Source organism: Alosa alosa, chromosome 16 (genome assembly GCF_017589495.1).
Source record: "Alosa alosa isolate M-15738 ecotype Scorff River chromosome 16, AALO_Geno_1.1, whole genome shotgun sequence".
Taxonomy (NCBI): Eukaryota; Metazoa; Chordata; class Actinopteri; order Clupeiformes; family Clupeidae; genus Alosa; species Alosa alosa.
In genome coordinates, this window is record NC_063204.1 from 22159653 (window position 1) to 22181895 (window position 22243).

The window sequence follows — 22243 nt, forward strand, 5'->3', positions numbered from 1 at the left end:
ACGGATCTCGGATTGCCTTTCAGACATAGCTACATGGATGAAGGCACACCACCTCCAGCTGAACCTCTCAAAGACTGAACTGCTGGTCATCCCAGCTAAACCTACCATACACCACGACATCAACATCAAATTTGACTCCCTGTCTGTTTTACCGACCAGGACTGCAAGAAATCTAGGAGTTGTTCTTGACAACCAACTAAACTTCTCAGATCATGTTGCCTCAGTCGCCCGGGTCATGCCGTTTTAGCACTCTACAACATCACGGAAAATCAGGACTTACTTGACTCAAGATGCTACCCAACTTCTGGTTCAGGCAATAGTCATCTCACGACTTCGACTACTGCAATGCCCTCCTGACAGGTCTCCCAGCCTACGCGGTGAAACCACTTCAGATGATCCAGAACGCGGGCGGCGCTGGTCTACAACCAACCCAAAGGGCACATGTTACCCGCTGCTCATCCAGCTACACTGGCTACCTATGGCGGCCCGCATCAAATTCAAGTCTCTAACGCTTGCCTACAAAGTAGTCTCCGGTTCTGCTCCCACCTACTTGAATGCCCTCTTACAGACTTACACTACCTCCAGACCGCTGCGCTCCTCTGACGAAACGGCGTCTGGCTCTACCACCCGATGCGGCTCAAGCCAATCAAACTTTTCTCATCTGTTGTTCCTCGTTGGTGGAACACACTTCCAGTTCCTACAAGGGCAGGGACATCCTTTTCCACTTTCAAAAAACTCCTGAAGACCCAGCTCTTTAGAGAACATCTACTCTCATAGCAACACTTACAACAAGTCTTACTGATCCTAGCACTCACCAGCCGTTTTAAACTGACAAGTAACTGTTAAAAAACAGCACTCACCGGCACGCACTTATTCTTACTGTACTCTAATGTTCTTTTTTAAACTGTCCTAAAATTGTGAGAATTGTTCTAAAACTTACTGTTTACCATGCTGTTAGTTAAACTTTGGTTAAAAAGCGTCAGCCAAATGTAATGTAATGTAATGTAATGTAACAACTTTCATCTGTGTCTCATGGTAATAGACATGTAAAGACACTTTAAATGTAGCAGCTAGCTAAGTTAGCTAGAGCTAACCTACTTGTGCCAGATATTTCATTCAAACTAAAACTCTATTCATAACGACATCTCAGACAGAATTATTGCTAGATATGATATTAACACATCATTCAACACAGATATTCCACATAATGGTGAAGTTAGTTACTGGAAAAGCTAACATTCACAGCTAACATCGCTAACGTTAGCGATGTTAGCTCGCTAATTCAAATATTTTGGTTAACATTCCATTATGAAAACAATAAAAGCTATATTTCTAATAAATTCCCGTTTTCAATTGACATACAAAGTACTTTAATTCTTACCTTGAATGATAAGGACAGGCAGAGTTTGAACAGCTTACACATGTAGTCAGCTGCATGACAGAAAAAGTGACAGTTGAAGTCACTGGTGGCTGGAGTTGAAATGTCAGTCAGGGTGGGGGATGGGAATTGCTGTGTGTGCATAAACTTATCAAGAGCGTTAAAACAATCGTAGCCTATGTGAAAATTATTAACTGTTGCCATTTTAGACTGTTACATTGAAATGGCTACTAAACTGATTGATAGAAGTGTCCAAACAATAGTAACATTAGCCTAGTGGGCTATTATTACTACTATTATGATTATTATGGTTCTCATATGGTGTGACGTCAATTTCAGATCAATTTGACTGATTTAACATTAATCATATTGACCCAAGTTTTATAGTGACTACATGTCCCTGTTGAACCTCTTTACAATCACAAGCAAGCCAGCTTGTAAAGCTAAAATAGTATGAAATTATGCTCAACATGTTGGTCAAAGCCTTGACTAATTCTTGACATCAAATTGACATCAAGGTGCCAGCTGGGTAGGGTATAGCCTACACTTTTTAGGACTAGCCTATACAGGCTGCAACTTCACATGAAAAAAAGTTCACTTCCCCTCAAATAGAAGACACAATTGAAGCAAGTGGTCCACACAAAATGCACCGCACTGGTGCATCTGCCAATTAAGACCTAAATAAATATAGGCTATTTAATATAGGCTATTTGGTTTTGTGAACCACTCCGCTTCAGTCAAGGGGCTCGATGGGGAGCCGCGACACAATCAAACTGCAGGGTCCCCCCTGGGGAATGCAAGGGGCTGAAGGCATTGAGCCTTTAAAGAAAACTATGTATAAGTTTATGTGAATCAACAGTCAAATCCTCCACTTAGATAGATAGATAGATTGATACTTTATTGATCCCCAAGGGGAAATAAAAAAAAAAAAAAAAAACATTAAACTTTAACATGCTATGCAGAAATGGCAGCCATGTACACAGGACCTATAGGCCTAGCCTACTTTCACAGAGGGGGCCTTACCCTAATCAAGAAAATTCTGTCATAATTTCAATATAGCCTAACAAAGGCAAAGTGTAGGCAAAACTCCTGAAGCTTCACAAATACAGGCTAGGCCTATTTTATATTTTAAATGTTAGACTTCAAAGACCCCAATGAAACCCTGGAAATGGTACATTCAATGTAAACCGATAACTCTTGGTTAAATTAACAGATAGCTGGTTAAACAATAATATTTGTTATTTCATTTTCTTAAAGTGAGTGCTGACCAATTAAATTGGTTGTTGAGAAAAAAAATCCATGAACAAATGAGATAGGTTATCCATTAACCAATGTGTCTTAGTTAAATTAACCAATATTTGCTTAACTAATGATGTTGGTTAATGAATAACTAATGTATTGGTTTAATAATTACCAATATGTTTGTTAAATTAACTAATATATGCTTAACCAACAATATTAGTTGTTTTTTTAATCAATCTGTTTTTAGAGTGTACCGTATTACTGTCTTAAAGGTGAGATAATGAGCATGGTGATCTAGTCCAGTGTTGATATATACATTACTGCGCAAACTGATATTGCATAACTTGTCAATATGGCTCACAGGTACTCCATATTGACTGTTTCACAATGCTAACAGCGCTTTAATCAGCGCATCATGTCACCACCCGTGGTTTCACCTGTCACCTCCACGAAGGTCACCCGGGCCATGCCTCTGTTTAGCGCAGTGCAGTGACCTTGCGTCTCCCCCACAATACCCCACCCCAGGTCAACTTGACCAGAGCCCTCCTCCGACGCTCTCGGGGGTTATCTATGCTTTTGGCAGATGATACGGCCGGTTGGCCGGACACAGTGACAGCTGCTCACCTGTGATTAATGGAGCGAGTCCTGGCATGGGGCAAGTCAGGGGGAGTGAGGCCTCTGGGCGTCACAAATCACCGCAATTAGCCTGTGACTGATGGGGTCGGCTACCCACGGTGCTCTGTTTCGATGAACCACAACTTCTGTTTTTGGCAACTGTTGGTGGAATGGGTCTCTGTCATCTCTCTGTTACGTAACAATGAAAACAACAACTCTCATATGTTATATATCAATGATGAGTTTTTTTATGATATTTACATATTATATTTATATAATATAAAATATTTACATATTTTATGATATGTTATTATTCTCACCCTGTTTCTACACAATGCTAACCGCCACCTGTAAAAACAAACTCACTAAAATCACACATATTGCCTTCAAGATAATCAGTCTCCCCACACCCAGCCTATCAGACATGAATGACACAGCCATCACACGCCTAGCACATACAATAGCAGCTCACACAGACCACCCCCTGAACCAATTCTTCACAGTACTTCCATCCGGCCGCAGATACAGAGCACTGAACTGACTAAAGCCACTTTCAAAAAAAGTTTTGCCCCCACCGCCATCACATTGCTGAACAAGCTGTAATACTGTCACCACCACCTCAGTTGCTAGTTTCTCACACTGGATGTGTCTATGTGGGTGTCTTAATGTGATGTGTCTTTGTGCTGAATGGGGATGGGTAATGCTGGGTGGATGAGATATATGTCACATAGGTGGATGGGATATATGTGTTACGTGTTTTTATATACTGTGGATGAGATATGTCACAGGGGTGGATGGATATGTGTTACATGTTATATGTGTTTTATATATGTTGTGCTATGGAACATGATGAAAGAAGACGTGTGGAAATGATTATCCCTATGGGACAGTAAAGACTCCATCTATCAGTCATTAAAAGAATTTGTCATAGTTTCTGGATCTAAATTGTAAGGCACAACAATTAGAACAACCATTAGAAGACGTTCTCTTCACTTAATCTTTATGTGTATATGGGTCCACCCACCCACACAACACTTTGATCAGCTTGAGCTTGTGGCAGATTTTTAGGTCTGGGCACTTTGGCTTCTTGGGCTTTGAATGTTTTCTTTTTACTTGTTTTTGTTGTTGTTGTTGTTGTTGGGGCTGGGGGGGGGCACAGAAAAGCAAGCATTCACATTTAAAGCAGAGTCTAAACGAGGCCTGTGTTGTTCCATCAGCGCCTCTGTGTGATGGACTGCGCAGGGACATCCAGATGGCACCGGCAATACATCCCGCCCTTCACTTTAAAACAGCACTCCTCCCTCTCTCCTCCCTCTCTCCTCCTCCCTCTGTTTTTTGTTCCTCTCTCTCCATCTCTTTCTCTCTCTGTTCCCCTCTCTCGCTCTTCATCCCTCAACTTCTATGCCTTTCGAAGACATCATCACGGAAATGCAATCACGCGCTCCGACTCAGCAGAAGCGGTTCACGGTGGCCGGCCGTGGAGGTTAAGGATATTCAGGCCCACGGGCGGCCGGTGACGGATGGCCAGGAGCCTGGGGGGAGAAGCTGAGGAATGGGCCTGAGGACCGGCGAGAGAGAGAGAGAGAGAAGAGAGAGAGAGAGAGGGAGAGAGAGAAGGTGGAGCCATGGAGGGGAGAGCACATGGCACACCTCTCTCCATCTCCATCTGTCCTTTCTCTCTCTCTCTCTTTCTCTCTCACTCTCTGACTCTTTCACTTTCTCTCTTTCTTTCTCTCCTTCTCTCTCTCTCTCTCTCTCTCTTCTTGTGCTTGCTCTCTCATGGTGTAGGGTAGAAGTGAGGCCACATCCAGATCCCATTTTGAGAGGCCTCCTGTGGGTCCTGCTGTTGTAAGCCTTTGAGTGGATATATGTTCTTTTCTCTTTCCTCTTTCCACTCTCTCTCTTTCTTTTTCTCTCTATATATCTCTCTATCTTTCTATCTTGTGAATGCAATATCTTTGATTGATGAGAGCTCTTCTGATCGTGAAGGACTTTTTTTCACTTTTTTTTTTGTTTAGAGCAGATGCACTCAGTGCTCGCACAAGTGGCATTACATTCAGACATTTTCAGCCGGGAGAGGAACAAAAGTTTATTTTTGGCTACTCTAAATGGCAAATACAGTCGCTCTGCCCTCTGCCAATTTTTGCATGCACTCCCCTCAAAGGTTGTTGGGCTGTGATGATTACAAGGACAATATCTACACAGTCCAACAGTAATTAGGTGTCAAGTTCTGTCTCCCAGTCTCTGCTGTTTATTGATCTCGCAATGTTGTTAACAGGAGGAAAGAAGACTACACAGTGCCCAGTGTTTGTGAGTTAAGTGGACATGGCCACGGCACTGTAATTGTTTTGGCCAGCATGATTGGGCGGGACAGTTATTGACTATGGGGAGTAAGGGAAGGACTTGGGCGGCTGACAGGAAGGAAGTTCTTTTGGACGCTTGCTGTCGCTGTAGTGGCGGACAGGCTGACACAGGCTCTCTCTGGGGCCACAGACGACGCAGGAGTAATGAGTCCCATCTCTCCCTCTCTTTCCACCCTCTTCTTCTCTCTTTCTCTTTCTCTTTTCATACTATCTGTATCACTCTCTCTTTTCTCTTGCTCATCCTCTTTCTCTCTCTCTCTCTCTTTTCTCCTCTCCACTTCTCTGTCTTTCTCTTTCTCTTGTTTTCTCTAAGAAAGTTTTACTTCGTCCACTTACACTTATTGGCAGGATAGAGGACAGTTTTGAACAAAGCAAAATTGTAACAATATATGTTAAAATATTCTCTGCATTTGTGACATGCTGTGTTTAAAATCAATTTGTTTCTTATCCTCCAGTGAATTTTTATACCCGGTTTTCAGAGACATCTTAATAAAAAAAAACTGGAATACATTTGGTTCTCGTTCTCTCTTTTTTAATATGTGTCTCATTCAAGAGACATCAAGAATCACAAAGTATTATTAAAATCCACAGCACTCATTCCAACATTTGTGCTGTGCAGCATAGTGATGTTTGAAATCAGTGCATGCAGTGATATTACACAAGCATCTGAAAAAACAATGTGTGCTAGAGTGACATTTGGTTGATGATATTACAGCACACAATGGCACGTAAATCTCGCTCTCCAGTCTGTGTTGTCACACATGTATAAACAGGCAATATGCGTGCTTGCACAGATGGAATTACTCATATTCAGACACACACATACACACACTATGTGTCTTTCTCACTCTTCCTCTCTTGTTCTCTCTCTGTCTCTCTCTGTCTCTCTCTCTCACACACACACACACACACACACACACACACACACACACACACACACACACACACAGGGATACACAGACACACACCAATGCACACTTCAATCATTACTCTCCCTCTTTCCCACTTCGGAATAACAAATGGATGCTCCCACCCACCAACCCACCCATCCACTCTTTTCTCTCTCTCTCTCGAACCCCCATCACCACCTCCAATCAGACCCCCCAGCCCCCACGCCCTAAACCCAACCTCCCCCTCCAGCCCCCACCCTTTTCGCCGAAAGGTGTTTTTACAAACACTGCCATGGGTCGTCCCTCGGCAGAGAAATTGCAATTATTTGTCATTTTAATTTGTCTGCCGCTGCGCAAGGCAAGAGAAAAGAATGGCTGGCCTCTCTCGACATGGCTGGCTCAAGTGATTCATGGGTCCATCTGAAACACGGAATTAATATTTGAATGTAATTATTACTTCCCCGGCCATTAGTACGGCAGCTAAATGAAATCATGTGAGTGCGGGTTTTCATTACCGTGCCATAGATTTATAAAAAAGGAAACCGATGGAAGGAGGGAGGGAGGAGGAGATTGTGGGTCGTATTTTGGCGTGAGCAAGCGATTGGACGATCTCAGTGGAGGCGAGGGGAAACTCTGCCACGCCGCCTAATTGAGGCTGATACGATCTTCACAACGTGCCACAAGGAAGGGAAATGGGAACGCCGAGGACATTCTCTCATTACTTTGGCCACATTAAAGGCTGCATAAATCAACGACAAAGGGCAAATGCCCGTAAATGTTTTCAGAAGAGCGGAGTGGTTTGGGTGGTTTTATGGCAATATCACAGTGAGGCGTATGCCTTTGTGAGTGCAGAGACAGATTTTTTACAAGCCGGCTACATACAGTTAAGAACAAAATTATTCGTACCCCTGGCAAATATTGATGTTGATTTTCTCTTTATCAATGAATCATGAAAATTACACTCACATGCCAAAAGGTGGTAGAACATGCAAGACAATGTGGTAGAAACATGGAATCAGATAAAGAAGCGTTTTCATCTTTTTTAACATTTTTATGAAAAATGGTGTGTGGTAGCCATGTGGCAGTGTCATTTTCAGTCTGAACAAACATATTGGTCAAGAGAAACTCAACATTAAATCCATATTTTCCAGGGGTATGAATAATGTTGTTCTTAACTGTACTGTATATAATAACTTTGCTTAAAAACCTTAAGTCCTTGCAATTGAAATACAATGTTCATAGTATACAGTATATGTCAATTGGTTTGCTGTGACAGTGGTTGCTCCTCTCATTTGAAGGGGAACAAAAAGAAGGAGGTGGTATTCTCTCAAAACCACTAAGAACTAGAAGATAAAGCCAAGCCGAATCTCTCTCTCCCTCTCTCTCAATCCTTGAGAGCCCGAGGCAGACAACACTTCTCCTTTGTTCAGATTAAATCTGTGCCAGTGGTGTACAAACATCTTAAAATCCATTTGTGGTGGAGTGACGTTCGCATGATGATATTATGGAGCCAGACGCCATGTTTATCTGTTTCTCTAATCTGTGTTGTCATACATACACAAACATATCCATACTTACAGGCACAAGCCAAAGACACACACACACACACGCACGCACGCGCATGCACGCACGCACACACGCACACACACACACACACACACACACACAGAAACACCTATGCACATTTGGAAACATACACATACACACACAAACTCACATGCACAAACCCCTTCACACATACACACACAAGGTTGTAGAGGCAGGGTGATCCTCAACATTCTTGACTGGGTCGCAAGTAGGGACCCCACTAGTCTTATTTCCCTCATCCACCAAGCCCATGGGCTGTCACAGCAAATGAGAGGCCCACTGGCAGACTGATCAATAGCTTCTGACTGCAGACACGTCGCTGTCTCCCACCCTCCTCACAGTCAAAACCTCATGCATTCATTTAGAGAACATCAATGTGAAGTGCTATTACTTTTTTTTTTTTTTTTTTTTCGGGGTTTTTCTTGTATTTGACTGTCTCAGCCAGATAGTCAGCTATGCATTAAAAAGTGAGATAGAGTTAAATAATTGTGACCAGTCAGGATTAGATCATTAACATTGTGTTTATTTCAAACAAAGACACGTAAACTGTCCGAAATACTAGGAGTAGTGTAAGAGCCGGCAAAGTTCGGAGATCCAAATGTACAGTTATGTTGTTCAGATATAAGACCCATCCGCATGATATCCGCAGAACATGCGGACTTAAACCTATGTCTGAAAGCAGCTACACTAAGTCTCCTTCCACAATGCGACAAGATTTAGGAAAGATGCTCACAGCACTTCAGAGCTCGGAGGAAAAAAAGACTGAATGAAGATATCAAAGAATGACATACATTTTAAAATCTCTCCCTTCCTGGTTTCAAGGTTAGTTCACTGACTTACGCGCCACCTAAGAGGACGACCTGTGTGTCCTTGAGAGCCCATGCGTAACCATGGTGTAGCCTTTGGAGTGATTTATTGTGTGTTATTGTTCCACTTTTCAATATTGTTCAATGCTGGGCCACTGATTACCTCTCCCCACTTCCTCTGTGGGTCCGTGTGAGCTGGACACGCACTGCCCCCAGGGCCGTTGGTCTCTTTAATTGGTTTTGAGAGGATTTTTCGCCCTTTCCGCGGTGGCAAATTTCATCACACCACGTGGTGCATGGACCGGCCAGCTGGAAAAGCAGCCATCAAGATTTTAGTCTCTCTCACTGCCACTCACTGCCGGTCATGAGTCTCAGCTTCAGGTGTGTGACAGGTATATATGCCTTTGTGTGTGTGTGTGTGTGTGTGTGTGTAGTGTGGTATTCTCAACCAAGATGTTCAATCTCTTTGGCTTCTTCTTTCTCCTCATCACCATGTGAGTGTGGGAAAGAGGTTGAACAGAGATAAATGGTGCTGATTATTCAAATGGTCATCATTGTGTACTTTGAGTCTGAAAAGGCTTTGTACATACCTAGACTGATATCATTGCCCTGCTGACTGTGGACATACATTTATACTGTAGTGTAGTGTGTGTGTGTGTGTGTGTGTGCGCGTGTGTGTGTTTGTGTGTGTGTAGACAGTGTTACACTGTGTGTGCATGTGTGTCTGCATGTGTGTGAGAGAGAGAGAGAGAGAGAGAGAGAGAGAGCCTGTCTGTAAGACTATGTACTTGAACACAGATACAGACACTCTGTCAGATTCAAGAGACCGAGACACCCAAGGGATCTCAGTATGTTTCAGTTAGAGACTCCAGCAGACAATGGACTAGACTCACTGATACATGTGAAAAAAAAATAATTTTATTAAAAATAAAGTCCAATCTAAATCAAACCAAAATAATAAGTGACAAAATGGTAAAATGTAAAAAATGTAAAAAAGCATCTATTCTGACATTTCAATGGTTATATTAATGTCATTTCCTCACACTTACTTCCTCTAACGGACATGACTGTCTATCATCTCTTGCCCATGAGGACTTCATTTAAACAGATAAAAGTTTCAAAATGTGAGAATGGCTGCCCTTCAGCTCTAATATCTTAGGCTCAGCACACTGGAATGGTACTGTAAAAATGACAAATCTCTGTAATATTCTCCACCCTAATAGAAAGCCCACTGTGCTCTCTTTGGCATTTTAAACCTTTTTCTTTTACTTCGTGGCAGGAACCTGCTTCCCATTACGCTCCCCTTAACAAGTGAGGTGAGTTTTCATCTCGGTGACACACACTAGTCAGTCTGTCTGCCCTGCAGCTTGATCACCCCTCTCTCTCTCTCTCTCTCTCTCTCTCACACACACACACACACACACGCACACATACACACACACATTTACATATTTAGACATGCACACAGACATAGACACACCCACCCACACACAGACACTCACTCACTCACTCTTCCACACACAGAGACACATACACACACACACAGATGCTAAGGTCATGACCTGCCTTGTTTCTGACACTAGTCTGGAAGGCTCTCAACATTTTAGAGGCTTTCCCACATGAAGCCCCAAATCCGAGAGTGACACTATCCCTGCTTAGAGTCCGGGACATATTTATAACTGGGGGAATTCCTTGGCTTCTGAAAAGCCGCTTAAACGTAAATGTTTTACATCATAACTGAGTCGGTGCTGAGCAACAGCCACTTTTCAACAGACCGAAATTACATTCAGTGCCATTAACTTGAAGCCAACAGAGACACTGGCACACACTGCCACCTAGTGGTCAGTAGTATGCCCAGGTGTGAGGTGTGGGTAAACATCTATGCCCACGGCCAGCGGTCTCCCCACAACCAGACACACTTTGCAGTGATGGATAGCGATGCCCAGCTGAGCATATTGCGCTCCTAATAAAAGCTGGCCAGCAATTCACACAGCTGGGAGTGTTTTCTCCAAAGTATTGCAGGTTTTAAGGGTAAAAAAGCGGTTTACCTGTCAAAAAGAACGATGTCTCCACAAAGACAGCATCTCACTTCAAAAATAGTAAGCTGGATTTATTTTCATTCTTTTTCTGTGAACTTTTAACTCTTTATCTGCCCTTAGTCAATAAAAAGGTATCATGAGAAATACAAGCATAGAAATCAGTGCATGTCCTTGCAGAGGGACTTTGTTCATACACACTAAGTGGGCTACTAACCATTTCATCCCTCAACATAAAGCAGCAAAATTCTAGAGGTAAAAATAAAGCTACAAACCATATAAATGAAACAGTAAAAAAAACTGTGCAGTCACAATGAAATGCAAGCCATCACTCGAGGGAAGAAAGCAATTACACTGGTCTCCCACTACAGTCATGCAGTCTCATTGGCTGATTACTGTCCGTGTTCTCCCTCAGTACAGTGTGCAGTTGGCAGAGGAGCGCTGGGTACACATGAAGTCACTGGTGAGCTCTTGGTATCCGCGAGCCTGCGTCAGTCCACTTCCTGTGGGCAATAAGAATTGATGTGGAAAAGGTACAAAGGAAAATCAAGAAGCAGTGTTTTCCCTCGAGGAATGTGGTATGATGCTATCCTTTACATGAGGCTGCAAAGTATCACATCAAATTGTTTGACAGTCTGATTGCTGTGATTTTTCATTTAATCTAGTAGACACTTTATCAGCTCAAGTATTGCACCGCAATGCTTATTTTTGTCAGTAAGATACACTTTGTTGCTGCCTTGAACTGTTTCTTTCAGAATTTCCAGTTTCTTATTGAATATAAATTTACAGTGAAGTAAACAAACTAGGTAAACTTGATCATGGTCAGACTGAAGGACTCCTACCATCCATTAAGTTGTAGAGGTTACAGTAATTCACTCCATGGTCTTTGATGGCATACCATGCCTCTGACACTGACAGTCCCTAAGATGACAAGAAAGCTTAATGAGTTATTATTCTTCCCAACCAGACATGTATTGCTGATGAGTACTTTTACATTGAAGTTTACGGTTTGCATAGCATATTCAAATTCTCTGTCAAGTTTACCAATTTAACCAATGAGAACCAGTTGGGTGAGCAGTTTCTAGCAGCTATTAAAATAATTCTTACAGAAACACTGCAATGCGTAAAGAATCCAAATGAAACTAAGTGGAAGGTGATGTCATCGACATGGCTTTTCATTGGTGTTGTGTGTTTGGCTGCGATGAAGTGGGAAGAAGCTGACTGGAGCTGGAAGAGCACAAATCACACAGAACAAGGCACATTATATCTACACACGCCTTGGAGGCAAAATGTATTAGCACTAGTGCACTTGCTGGGCACACACATCTTGGCATTCCACACCTTATACAGACACTTCTGTCCTCCCATGGTACAGCCTGATATCGTCCTCCACTTCTTAATCTGAGAGACCAAAGCTTCATATACCCATCTACAAGGTATGCCAAAGTACCTGTAACAAGTAACAACACACACACACACACACACACACACACACACACACACACACACACACACACACACACACACACACACAGAAAGAGAGAGAGAGAGGCATACAGACCAAAATTACATTCAAATGCAAGTTGCCCATGTGTGCATAGTTTTATGAATCAAAATGCTGCCATCTGGTGGATTTTTTCATTTTTCATTGATTCAGCATCATTACTAAATGCTAACAAGTGTCTTATTCATACTGTGAATCTACTACAGCTGTAACATGTTTAAGTTGCTCTTTTAAGTCTTCTTTTAAGTTTCCAAAGGCATTTTTATATTTACCAGCCTGAAGTTGCCTGAGTTTAGTATTCATCACACTATGGGCCTACTGCAATTGTAATGTGTATAATGGTTAAATCATCATGTACTTTACAACAACCATCCCATGAGAAACCTTATTGAACCTGGAATGAATGTCCAAACAATGTGACAAAGCCCACTTCATTTACAATCTTGCACACTTCAAAAAATGGCTAATCACATGGATCGACATATCCTGCTTAGATCCATGACGTCGATCCATTAACTAATTTTCACTGGCCTGGGCTACACAAAAGTGTTTTGTGTTGGTTGAACAACTGACCAGTTCATAGAATCATGTGAACAGTGGGCTGCAGATGCCTAAATTAAGCCTAACCAGCACACTGGCCTTCATATCCTGTCCTGCCAACTGTTTTGTGCTGCCAAAAAAGAATGTAAACATTGCCTTTCTTATTATGAATTGACTTGTTAATAGTGACAGGGATGTCTGTCATATGACCATGGCAGACAGCCAAGAACATGAATCATTCAGCCTGCACTGTTGAAGGCAAAGGCAAATACACAACATGAGAGTCTAAAAAAGCAGAAATGATGTAGCTCATTTGACCTTCCTACCATTACAGATTATTCACTATTCAAATTAAATGAATTATAGTGTTAGTTATTCAATAAGTTATTCAATTAGGCAAATTTGCCATTTAGCAACATCAAAATAACACATAATAAGCAACATGACACTTCGTAGCAACTTTATGTCACAGCCATAATGCTATTAGATTCATTTTCAATATTTTCAAAGGCACTCACCACTGTGATTAGTAGTTCAAATATTCTCAAGCACACAATATTGAAGAGCAGCTATCTAAGATCAGTTTCAAAGTAAGGCTAACACCTAGTCAGCCATTTTGCCATAATGCCCTTATGCTGCCTGTAGTGATAAAAGTTAGGACAAAAGAGTGAGCCGACCTTACCATTGCACTCTGCATTGAGCATGAAAAGGTCCTGCATCACAGAGTACCACAATTCCCAAAATTACAGTGCCAAGTATAAGCCAGCGGGTCAGATGCATGATGTCCAATCTGTCTAATGGTAAACAAACTAAGATGGGTGGCAGCTTTATACATCAGTGGAGCTTCGGTATCACAGGATGGTCATGTGCCCTTTCTCTCCTCTGAAGGAAAGAGCCCAAATTCAATTAACAAGGAGTCCTCTGCGAAATAAGTCTGGGACAAACACCATTTAAATCGTCAGAGGGACATAGATAGCCTACTTGTTTTTGGACAGACTTTAGGCTATGTGCGAAAGGTAGGATGGCCTAGGCCTACTGGGAAACTGACCATTGCTCTACATGTATGTTTACAAAGGTGGCTAAATACTTAAAAAAATACATCTACTGTGCTATATTCAATTCTATTAACAGTGCAACTGAATTATAGACTATGGAGTTTACACCCTTTTAATAGCCTATTTAGGCCAGGCTAAATCATTGAAAAGCAGGTCTTCAAAAACAATATTTATTAAATTAAAATATTTTGGGTGTAAAAGAGTACATCCATGCTGCTTTCAATTCTGTTCATTTTACGTTTGGGTCACAAAGTTCGCTACTGCCAGAGCCCCTCTATGCTTCTCATAGATGCTTTTGCGTAAAAAGAAACAACAACGTCGCCCGCTAGGTGACGGAGGTAGCTGTGGTTGGTAGATGGCAACATTAGGGCGGAGAGAGAACCCTTATGGCAAGCCATTTTAACATTTACCCACTAGACTGGATATGTATTGCAGATATCTGTAATTCAGTTTTGCCTAGTCAAAACTAAATTGCAGATATCTCTATCTGACGTTTCGACTAGTCACAATTACGTTACAGATATCTTGAATGACAATTCCAACTATCCAAAATGTAATTGCGACTAGTCAGAAAGACGTTGTTGATATCAACAATGTTAATCCCAGATAGTCAAATTTAACGGGTAAATGTTAAAATCGCTTGCCATAGAACCCTACGATATTTGCGTCACTCTTTACAACTTTGGTTTGAGGTTGAGAGGTTGTGAAATCGTGAGCAACGTGAGGGTAGCTGAATCCTCACGGTCCATAGTTTGCTGGATGTTGGGTGGCTGGTTTGTAAATCACTTCAGTCCAAATTGATGGAAGAACTGATGGTAAGATAGATCTCAAATGAACTTAGCGGGTGATATTACTTACAGAAGGAACGGTAGTAACAATAAGGCAAGACATGTAGACTATAATTATTGAAACCTACCACTTATGTCTGACTCAAAACAATGTACTGTAGCCTATCTACGATGAAGCAGAGTAGGCTAGGCTATAACTCGTTCTATCATTGAAAACGGCCAGGTGGGAATTAGGCTATTATGCATTTTTAAGTATATTTTCACGGTCTTATCGTTTTCCAAGTTGTCATTCATATCATTAACCAGCACAGTCGCATGTTATAAGCAAGTAATAACGCAATGTCATGCAAATCTCAAGCTTTGCGCAAAATGTTAGGCTCTTCAAAGTAATACCCTAACAGTTGAGTACCCTATACACCCCTTCCCTCACATTCTTTTTGCTCTAGGTTAACGACAGAGGCATTGTGACTGAGATTAAACTGAAGTTAATCCTGTAGAAACATTCCTGGCTATGTCTTTTGAACTTTGACATGTCATGTTATTTTTGTGCCAACTGTGTCCTAGCCATCATGTGCTGTTCATTTGCCTTGTAGTGCTAACTGCTATACTTTCTCAGCATACACTTTCCAGGTAAAAGACAAAAAAGAATGGAGAAAAGACAAGCAGATTCAACAGTGACGGATAATGTTAAAGACTGTCTTGAACTTTTAGAGATTGTAAATGATGTCAAACCTACACAAAACACAGAGGTATGTTAGAGCTGGATACAGTCTATGAATTCCAGGTCTTTCAAGTCAAAACAAAAACAGCTACACAAAAGAGTCCCAGAGACTGATAAAATCATGTTCTGTTTAATAGGGAAATACATGTTTGTATACTGATTGAATCACCGTAATGTCTGTCCATGTGAACATTTCCTCTTGTTGTGTGTCAATTGCTACTTATAGGCAGTGCCAGAATACCATTATACTGCACCACACAGAATGTCTCAGACAGACTCCATCTCTCTCTCTCTCTCTCTCTCTCTGTCAGGTCTGTAGACAGCAAGAGGCCCAGTTGCTGAGAGAACCATGGCAGCACCCACTGCTGTCCCCTTACCCTGTGGAGGAGTTTGAGTTGCCCACTAGTCTACAGCTCCAGGAGCTACCTCTGTTTCCACAGTGGCACCTGCCTCTCAAGGTCATGACCTCCCTGATGGTTTCCACATTCCTCTACACGCTTCTGAGGGACGTCCTGCAACCTCTGGTAACCCAAAGCCGGAATGACTCCTACAAGATTCCCATTCTGGTGATGAACAAGGTGCTGCCGTGGACCTCCATCACCCTGCTGGCCACAGTGTATCTTCCTGGCGTGTTGGCGGCCATCTTGCAACTGTGCAGAGGTGAGAGAGTACATTTGGGGGTGATACTAGACCATGGCAGCATTTTTATTGGTAGAGGTAAAAATCTGTTGAACACACAAAACATATTTGTGTGTGTGTGTTTTGTGTGTGTGTGTGAGAGAGAAAGATGAGGACAAAAGACTGAAGGAGAAGGTGAATGTAGGAGAGAGAGCATGTGGTAAGATGAGAACAGTGTTGAACACAGTAGTTTATTGAGTGTGTAGAAAGGAAGAAAGAAGTCAGCTGCTAACTTCCACCTACAGTACATCACACCTCTGTTCCTAAATAACAGTCCCTCCCCTCCAGTTCCAGTCCCTCCCACACACACACACACACACACACACAAAAAGATTGGGTGAGATGACGCATATACCGGTACTTAAAGTAAGTGATGCCTATCTGTTGTTCTCCCATTGCACTCCCATTGTGTCTCAGACATATTTTAGAAAAAGAGTCCCTATTCTGTTGAAACACAAAAGATTCAAGTTCTGTAAATACCATAAGGGCGAGCTGCATGGCCTAAAGCAATCACTTCTGTAGCTCAGTAGTACAGTGGGAATGGCCAGTAATAGTAGGTTGATTTTACTGATTTACACTGATTTACATATATCACATTAACCTATTTTAAAAGATATACAGTTGTAATTTCCAAAGCCAATTAAACCATAGAGAAATAATACTATTGACACATAGTTCCAAATAGTACTGCATTCTTCCTATAAGGGTGAACTTGCACAACTTAACCTATGTTAACGGGCCTCACAGGTCATCTGCACATTTAAGTAAAGCCGTTTTGGCTTTTACGCTGACCTTTGCCCTGTCCCCACATGGCTGGCTCTTCTCAGAGTAGCAATTAAACTCCAGCAAGTGTAAATTTAGGCTTCTGCATTCTCTCCATGCCATTGTGGTCACACTGACAGGCGTATTGTCGGCACAGTCTCAGGAAAAGGGAGGCCCATGCACGTCTGCCAAGAAGTTAAGCATGCAGTCTCACCAGACGGGATAGTGTTCATGCTCTAAAGTGGGAATATGGTGCAATATTTACCACAGATTGCTCAATTCACTCTCACACCATAAGTCGAGTGCAAGCATAAACAGTGCTACTGGGAAAGTCTGACATCTGTTTGGGAATTACACAATTAAAGTCATGTAGAGACAAATATTTAATATTCATTTTTATAAATGTTAGTTCTTGTGTGTGGTAATCCATGCAGAGTATTTTCCGTAGACTATAACCATATAACTACAGTTAATTTTAGTATGAGTCATCAACGGCTGGTTAGAAAGTTGTGAGTCTGTCACTTTTGGGAAGAGGTGTGACACATGAGGCCCGACACACCTCATTGTGAAAAGGAAGTGACTGCAGACTGGTCAGCCGTGTAAACAGATGCTGGTTCTGTCCTGTACAGCAGTGTGCAGCACTGTCTGCGAAGTCTCTTGGAACACAGCCAGCCTAAACTACTGAGAAACAAGTCTGTATTTTTTAAGGCATTTAAAAACATTTAAAGGCGATTTTTGCAGATGAGTAAGAACACCACTAGACTACATTGTTTTAGATTTTAAATAGTGAAATTATGATACAGCAATGACACAGGCATGCTTCCCAAAAGTCATGTATATTGTAAGCATCTTAAATTCTTAGGCATTTTTCCTTGAAAAATGTTAGCTTTAGCTTGACATCTCGCGTCTTCAAATATTTAAATTTCAATTGAATTTTTATTTATAGAGCACGCCTCATGGTGCTTTACAGAGTGTTAAACAATCAGAGAAAAGAAAAGGCCCATGGGTAACAGTCGCGAGGAAAAACTCCTATAGAATTAGAGATACATATAGGAAGAAGATCCACGACTCAAGGGCCTGACCCATCTAAATAGGATCGGTTACAGAACAGTAAGGTCTGTGTACAAATATTCTATTGCCTGGACTTGCTACACACTAACTTTAGTTCATTATCATTCCATGGTCCATCCGTACATCACTGCACATCTCTCCCTGTATGATTTGACAAGGATAGTGTGCATACACCTGCGTGTGAGTATGTGCGTGTGTGTGTGCGTGTGTGTGCGCGTGCGTGAGTGTGTTCGTCCTTGTGTGTGTGTGTGCGTGTGTGCGTGCGTATGTGTGTGTGAGCGTGAGTGTGCCTGTGTGTGTGTATGTGTGTGTGCGTGCATGTGTCTTTATGTGTGTGTGTGTGTGTGTGTGTGCATCCCTGTGTATCTGCGTGTGTGTGCATCCCTGTGTATCTGCGTGTGTGTATACACGCATGTGTGTTTGTTTGCGTGTGTCTTTATGTGTGCATGTGCGTGTGCGTGCGTGCATGTCTGTGTTAGAGCCCGACCTGTGTTGAGAAACACTATTCTAGTCCTCACATCATTGTCATTGCGCAGGCACTAAGTACGGTCACTTCCCGGGCTGGTTGGAGAAGTGGATGTGTGTGAGGAAGCAGCTGGGCCTACTGTCCTTCCTGCTGGCCGCACTCCATGCCATTTACAGCCTCAGCTACCCCATGAGGCGCTCCTACAGGTACAAGCTCCTCAACTGGGCCTACCAGCAGGTGAGCTCCAAACCCCCGGAATCGGATGATGAGCTCAGTCTCATCATATGAGGCATATGCATACTACTATTAGTGTTATGCTGTCTGACCTTATGTTCTTGTGGTCAAGCAAAGAAACGTTGTCATCTTGCCAGGTATTTTGTTGCTTATTTGAGCTTATTTGTCAGTCAGATATGTAGTGTACATACACCCTGTTACTTACTTTTACTTTCAACTGTATGCACTGAGCTGCTGGTTGAATGTCTTAGAACTAAATGGCATACATGCATATATCCAAATAGGATTTATCATATAAAATGCCTTAGACTCAGAAAGACATTGATTGTTCCCATAGGTACAGCAGAATAAGGATGATGCATGGGTAGAAGATGATGTTTGGAGGATGGAGATCTATGTCTCTCTTGGAATTTTGGGACTTGGAGTCCTAGCAGTAATTGCTATGTCCTCTTTACCATCTGTCAGCGAGTCTTTCAACTGGAGAGAGTTCCAATGCATTCAGGTAGCAAAGGAACATCTAAGTGGGAAGCCTTTACAGATATATTCATAATCTTTTCCTTTATGACAGGAATTTATTGCCATTTTTCCACACTTTTCTGTTTGCCTTGCAGAGAACTCTGGGATATCTTGCTCTGCTCTTGTGCACAACTCACACGCTGGTCTTTGGTTGGCGTAAGTGGGTGGAGCCAAAGCATTATGTCTGGTACACGCCACCATCCTTTATCTTAGCCTCTGTCCTTCCTGCTGCTGTGTTACTGGTCAAGATGGTGCTGTCACTGCCATGTCTGGACCGAAGGCTGGAGCAGATTCGCCGAGGCTGGGAAAGGCCGCACTCCCAGTGAAAGGGTGAGAGGGGAAAGGACATTATGTAGCTGCCAGAAGGATGGACATCATACCATGGGCAATATCTTCAGCTAAAAGGAATGAATCAGTATAGTGTATGTTCCCTATGGGACCCTGTAACATGATGATGCTTGGTTATGGTTATGGTTATGGTTATGATATTTGGCCACTTTTGTCCAAAGCAACTTATGCACTATAAGAGACATACTCTAATAATGAAATGATCCATGGAGTGAAAAGGTGTTGAGACATTATAGTGGGGAGACTCTTCCCCTTTTGTAAAGAACAACATGTAGTATTCAAATACGTTGCTGATTATACTCAGACATGTATGATCAGCAGCATATTTGAAGACTGCACAATTCCCCAAAGCTGTTATTATCTGTTAAATAACTATGAAACACAGCATAATTGCAGTGTCATACTGACAAAGACTTGAAAATAGTGCCTGTCCCTGTGTTAACTCTCAAGTTTGTGACTACTTTATTTATCTGAAAGGTGACTTGTGAAAATGTAATTTCAGCATGTGCTGTATCTGGGTATGTGAGCTACCAGTGCAAAAACACTGAAATAACAAAACCCAGTTTATGGGCCGCGAATGTTTGGAAACATGTGATTCAGTGAGATCAGAATGAGGCATTCAGAACTCTTCCCTTCATAGACCTACCTTATAGACCTAGGCCTACAAAAAAGCTGCCATCTTTGAGATCCGGTATCCGACATGGGGATTTTTTAATGATCGCACCTGTGTGGGGACGAAAAAGTCTGAAATGCAGTACGTTTTCCTGAACACACTTTTGTCCTCTGCCTTCGAGTGGATACTGTGATCTCCAGTACATGAAGGCGGCACACTTTGATTTTTGTTAGCCCAGAGCTAACTTGCTAACTAACTTAATGGGAAGTTGCTTCGCAAGTTAGCTCTGGGGTAGCAAAAATAAAAGTGTGCCACCTTCACGTACCAGAGATCACAGTATCTACTCGAAGGCTGAGGACAAAAGTTTGTAGAGCAAAACGTTTGCATTTTCGATTTCTTTGTCCCCGCGAGAGTTTAACAGTGATAATTCCAAATTCCCATGTTATTTTCCCATAGGAAAAATCTCAAGATACCGGATCTCCTTATATGGGCAAAGATGTTTTTTTTAGGCAAACTTCAGAGGTCTATGATGTGAAGATGGTAAGCTTGTTGAATAAAACCACTTCAATGTTACCTATCTGGACCAAGTCTCCGCTGACAACTGAAGAACGAAAGTGCTCGGGACCTGCTACCAAAATGCAAAGCCATCATGCCATATGCTCATGTTTGTAGAGGGACAGGCACACAAATGGTGCACTTTGAACAGGACTCCTCAGACGTTGTGGTGCTGTTGATATTTTGACCAAACAAAGTGCAAAAGTCTGAAATGCAGTACGCAGTACAGGTGATTAAGATCTCAACAAACTATTTAAAATTGTGGAAAAAGTGGTGAGATACAGTATGTGAACTTGAATGTTTAGAATTAATTTATTCTAAAAAGGTTTAAATTCTGTATTGCTATTTGTAAAAACATGTACAGTTCATTCTGTAGTGCTGTTTGTATATTATGTCATGAACTGTTCTTAACCCTAGTTACATTCGGTAAAAATAAATGACATATTTTTCAGTTGTTACGTTTATAAAATATTTAATTGAATAACTTTAAACATATGAAGTGTCAAAGTTTTAAATTGCAGTGAGCAATAGGCTAGCCTACCCAGCAATAATGTCATCAGATTGTTGCACATTGATATTATTAATAAATGTAATACATCCAGCAGATGGCAGTATAAAATATAGAAATCTTTGGCTCTGGTAGAAAGCCACAGCCTCATTGTATATTTTTGGGCATCATTATATTTAAACATTAAATTAAAACATCTACATTAAAATTACATTTTTATCCCAAACCACTGAGTTATGGAATTTCTTAGTTACAATACCTGTAAGTATAAGCTAGTGTGCCCCTGGGCATAGACATGAAAAGCGCCCCCCTGCCCACCTCAGCGAGTTGGTAACTGAACTAAGCTAGCAAATATGAGGGGGACCAAAACAAACAAAAACCCAGATAGTGAAATCAGGCTTCCAGATCTCAGACCACCACTTCTGACCCACTGTCGACATCAAAATATTTTAAACTTGTAGGGGTCACACGAGACCTCAACGATTTGCGTAAATTCATTGAAAGGTTTGGAAAAGTCTTGAAATTTCATTTAGTCATACGAGGGACATAGGTAGGAAATGGCGTACATCCCATTCAATTACTTTCTTCATGGGAATGGAATAGTGGGGGAGAAAACAGAGAAAGCTATTTGCCCAATGTCATCAAAAGTCACATGTTTAGCCCCAACCTGTGGCTTAAAGTAAGATTGTAATCATTATACTTTGAGGGGGACATGCCTGCCCCCACCCACCCATAAATTGTTAGGCTACAATAGTATCACTTACTGTTGTGCAAAATAATCACTTGTAATCACTAAATGGTTAAAGGCACAGTCAGGGATTTTACACGATTTCAAGCCCATAATATTTTTTCTCACATTCAGCAATCATCTCACGACTGCTAGTTGCCCATTCCACGATGAGGCTATACACAGTAAAAAAAAACGGTCTCTATAGGCAGCTCAGGCTCCGAAAACTGGAAACAAAGT

The 22243-nt window shown here is 41.8% G+C and overlaps 2 protein-coding genes across 6 annotated transcripts; one reads left to right on the top strand and one right to left on the bottom strand.

The window, feature by feature from the left end:
* Positions 1 to 10971: 10971 nt before the first annotated feature.
* Positions 10972 to 13840, bottom strand: LOC125309917. Its single transcript, XM_048267032.1, has 5 exons — positions 13644 to 13840; positions 12259 to 12367; positions 12025 to 12144; positions 11760 to 11838; positions 10972 to 11420 (listed from the first exon to the last, which is right to left on the bottom strand). The coding sequence occupies exons 1-5, from the start codon at positions 13739 to 13741 to the stop codon at positions 11329 to 11331; spliced, it is 498 nt and encodes a 165-aa protein (XP_048122989.1). The 5' UTR covers positions 13742 to 13840; the 3' UTR covers positions 10972 to 11328.
* Positions 13841 to 14730: 890 nt separating this feature from the next.
* Positions 14731 to 20494, top strand: LOC125309975 (metalloreductase STEAP1-like). Of its 5 annotated transcripts, none has more exons than XM_048267108.1 (6): positions 14731 to 14831; positions 15421 to 15553; positions 15837 to 16185; positions 18573 to 18739; positions 19074 to 19238; positions 19348 to 20494. In XM_048267108.1, exons 2-6 carry the CDS (start codon positions 15452 to 15454, stop codon positions 19576 to 19578), a joined length of 1014 nt encoding a protein of 337 aa, XP_048123065.1. In that variant the 5' UTR covers positions 14731 to 14831; positions 15421 to 15451; the 3' UTR covers positions 19579 to 20494. The 5 variants fall into 5 exon arrangements, with proteins under 5 accessions (XP_048123065.1, XP_048123069.1, XP_048123066.1 ...); XM_048267112.1 differs by having other exon boundaries at positions 19074 to 19257; positions 19348 to 19526; XM_048267109.1 differs by having other exon boundaries at positions 14742 to 15553.
* Positions 20495 to 22243: the final 1749 nt, after the last annotated feature.

What these genes read in the sequence shown, in the direction of transcription:
- LOC125309975 (XM_048267108.1), top strand. Translation starts at nt 15,452, where the DNA reads ATGGAGAAAAGACAAGCAGATTCAACAGTGACGGATAATGTTAAAGAC. An exon ending in AACCTACACAAAACACAGAG is followed by an intron (nt 15,554 to 15,836) that starts GTATGTTAGAGC and finishes TCTCTCTGTCAG; the next exon opens with GTCTGTAGACAGCAAGAGGC. An exon ending in TCAACTGGGCCTACCAGCAG is followed by an intron (nt 18,740 to 19,073) that starts GTGAGCTCCAAA and finishes TTGTTCCCATAG; the next exon opens with GTACAGCAGAATAAGGATGA.
- LOC125309917 (XM_048267032.1), bottom strand. Translation starts at nt 13,741, where the DNA reads ATGCATCTGACCCGCTGGCTTATACTTGGCACTGTAATTTTGGGAATT. An exon ending in GACAGAAGTGTCTGTATAAG is followed by an intron (nt 12,145 to 12,258) that starts GTGTGGAATGCC and finishes GTGCTCTTCCAG; the next exon opens with CTCCAGTCAGCTTCTTCCCA. An exon ending in CCTCTACAACTTAATGGATG is followed by an intron (nt 11,421 to 11,759) that starts GTAGGAGTCCTT and finishes TATTGCCCACAG; the next exon opens with GAAGTGGACTGACGCAGGCT.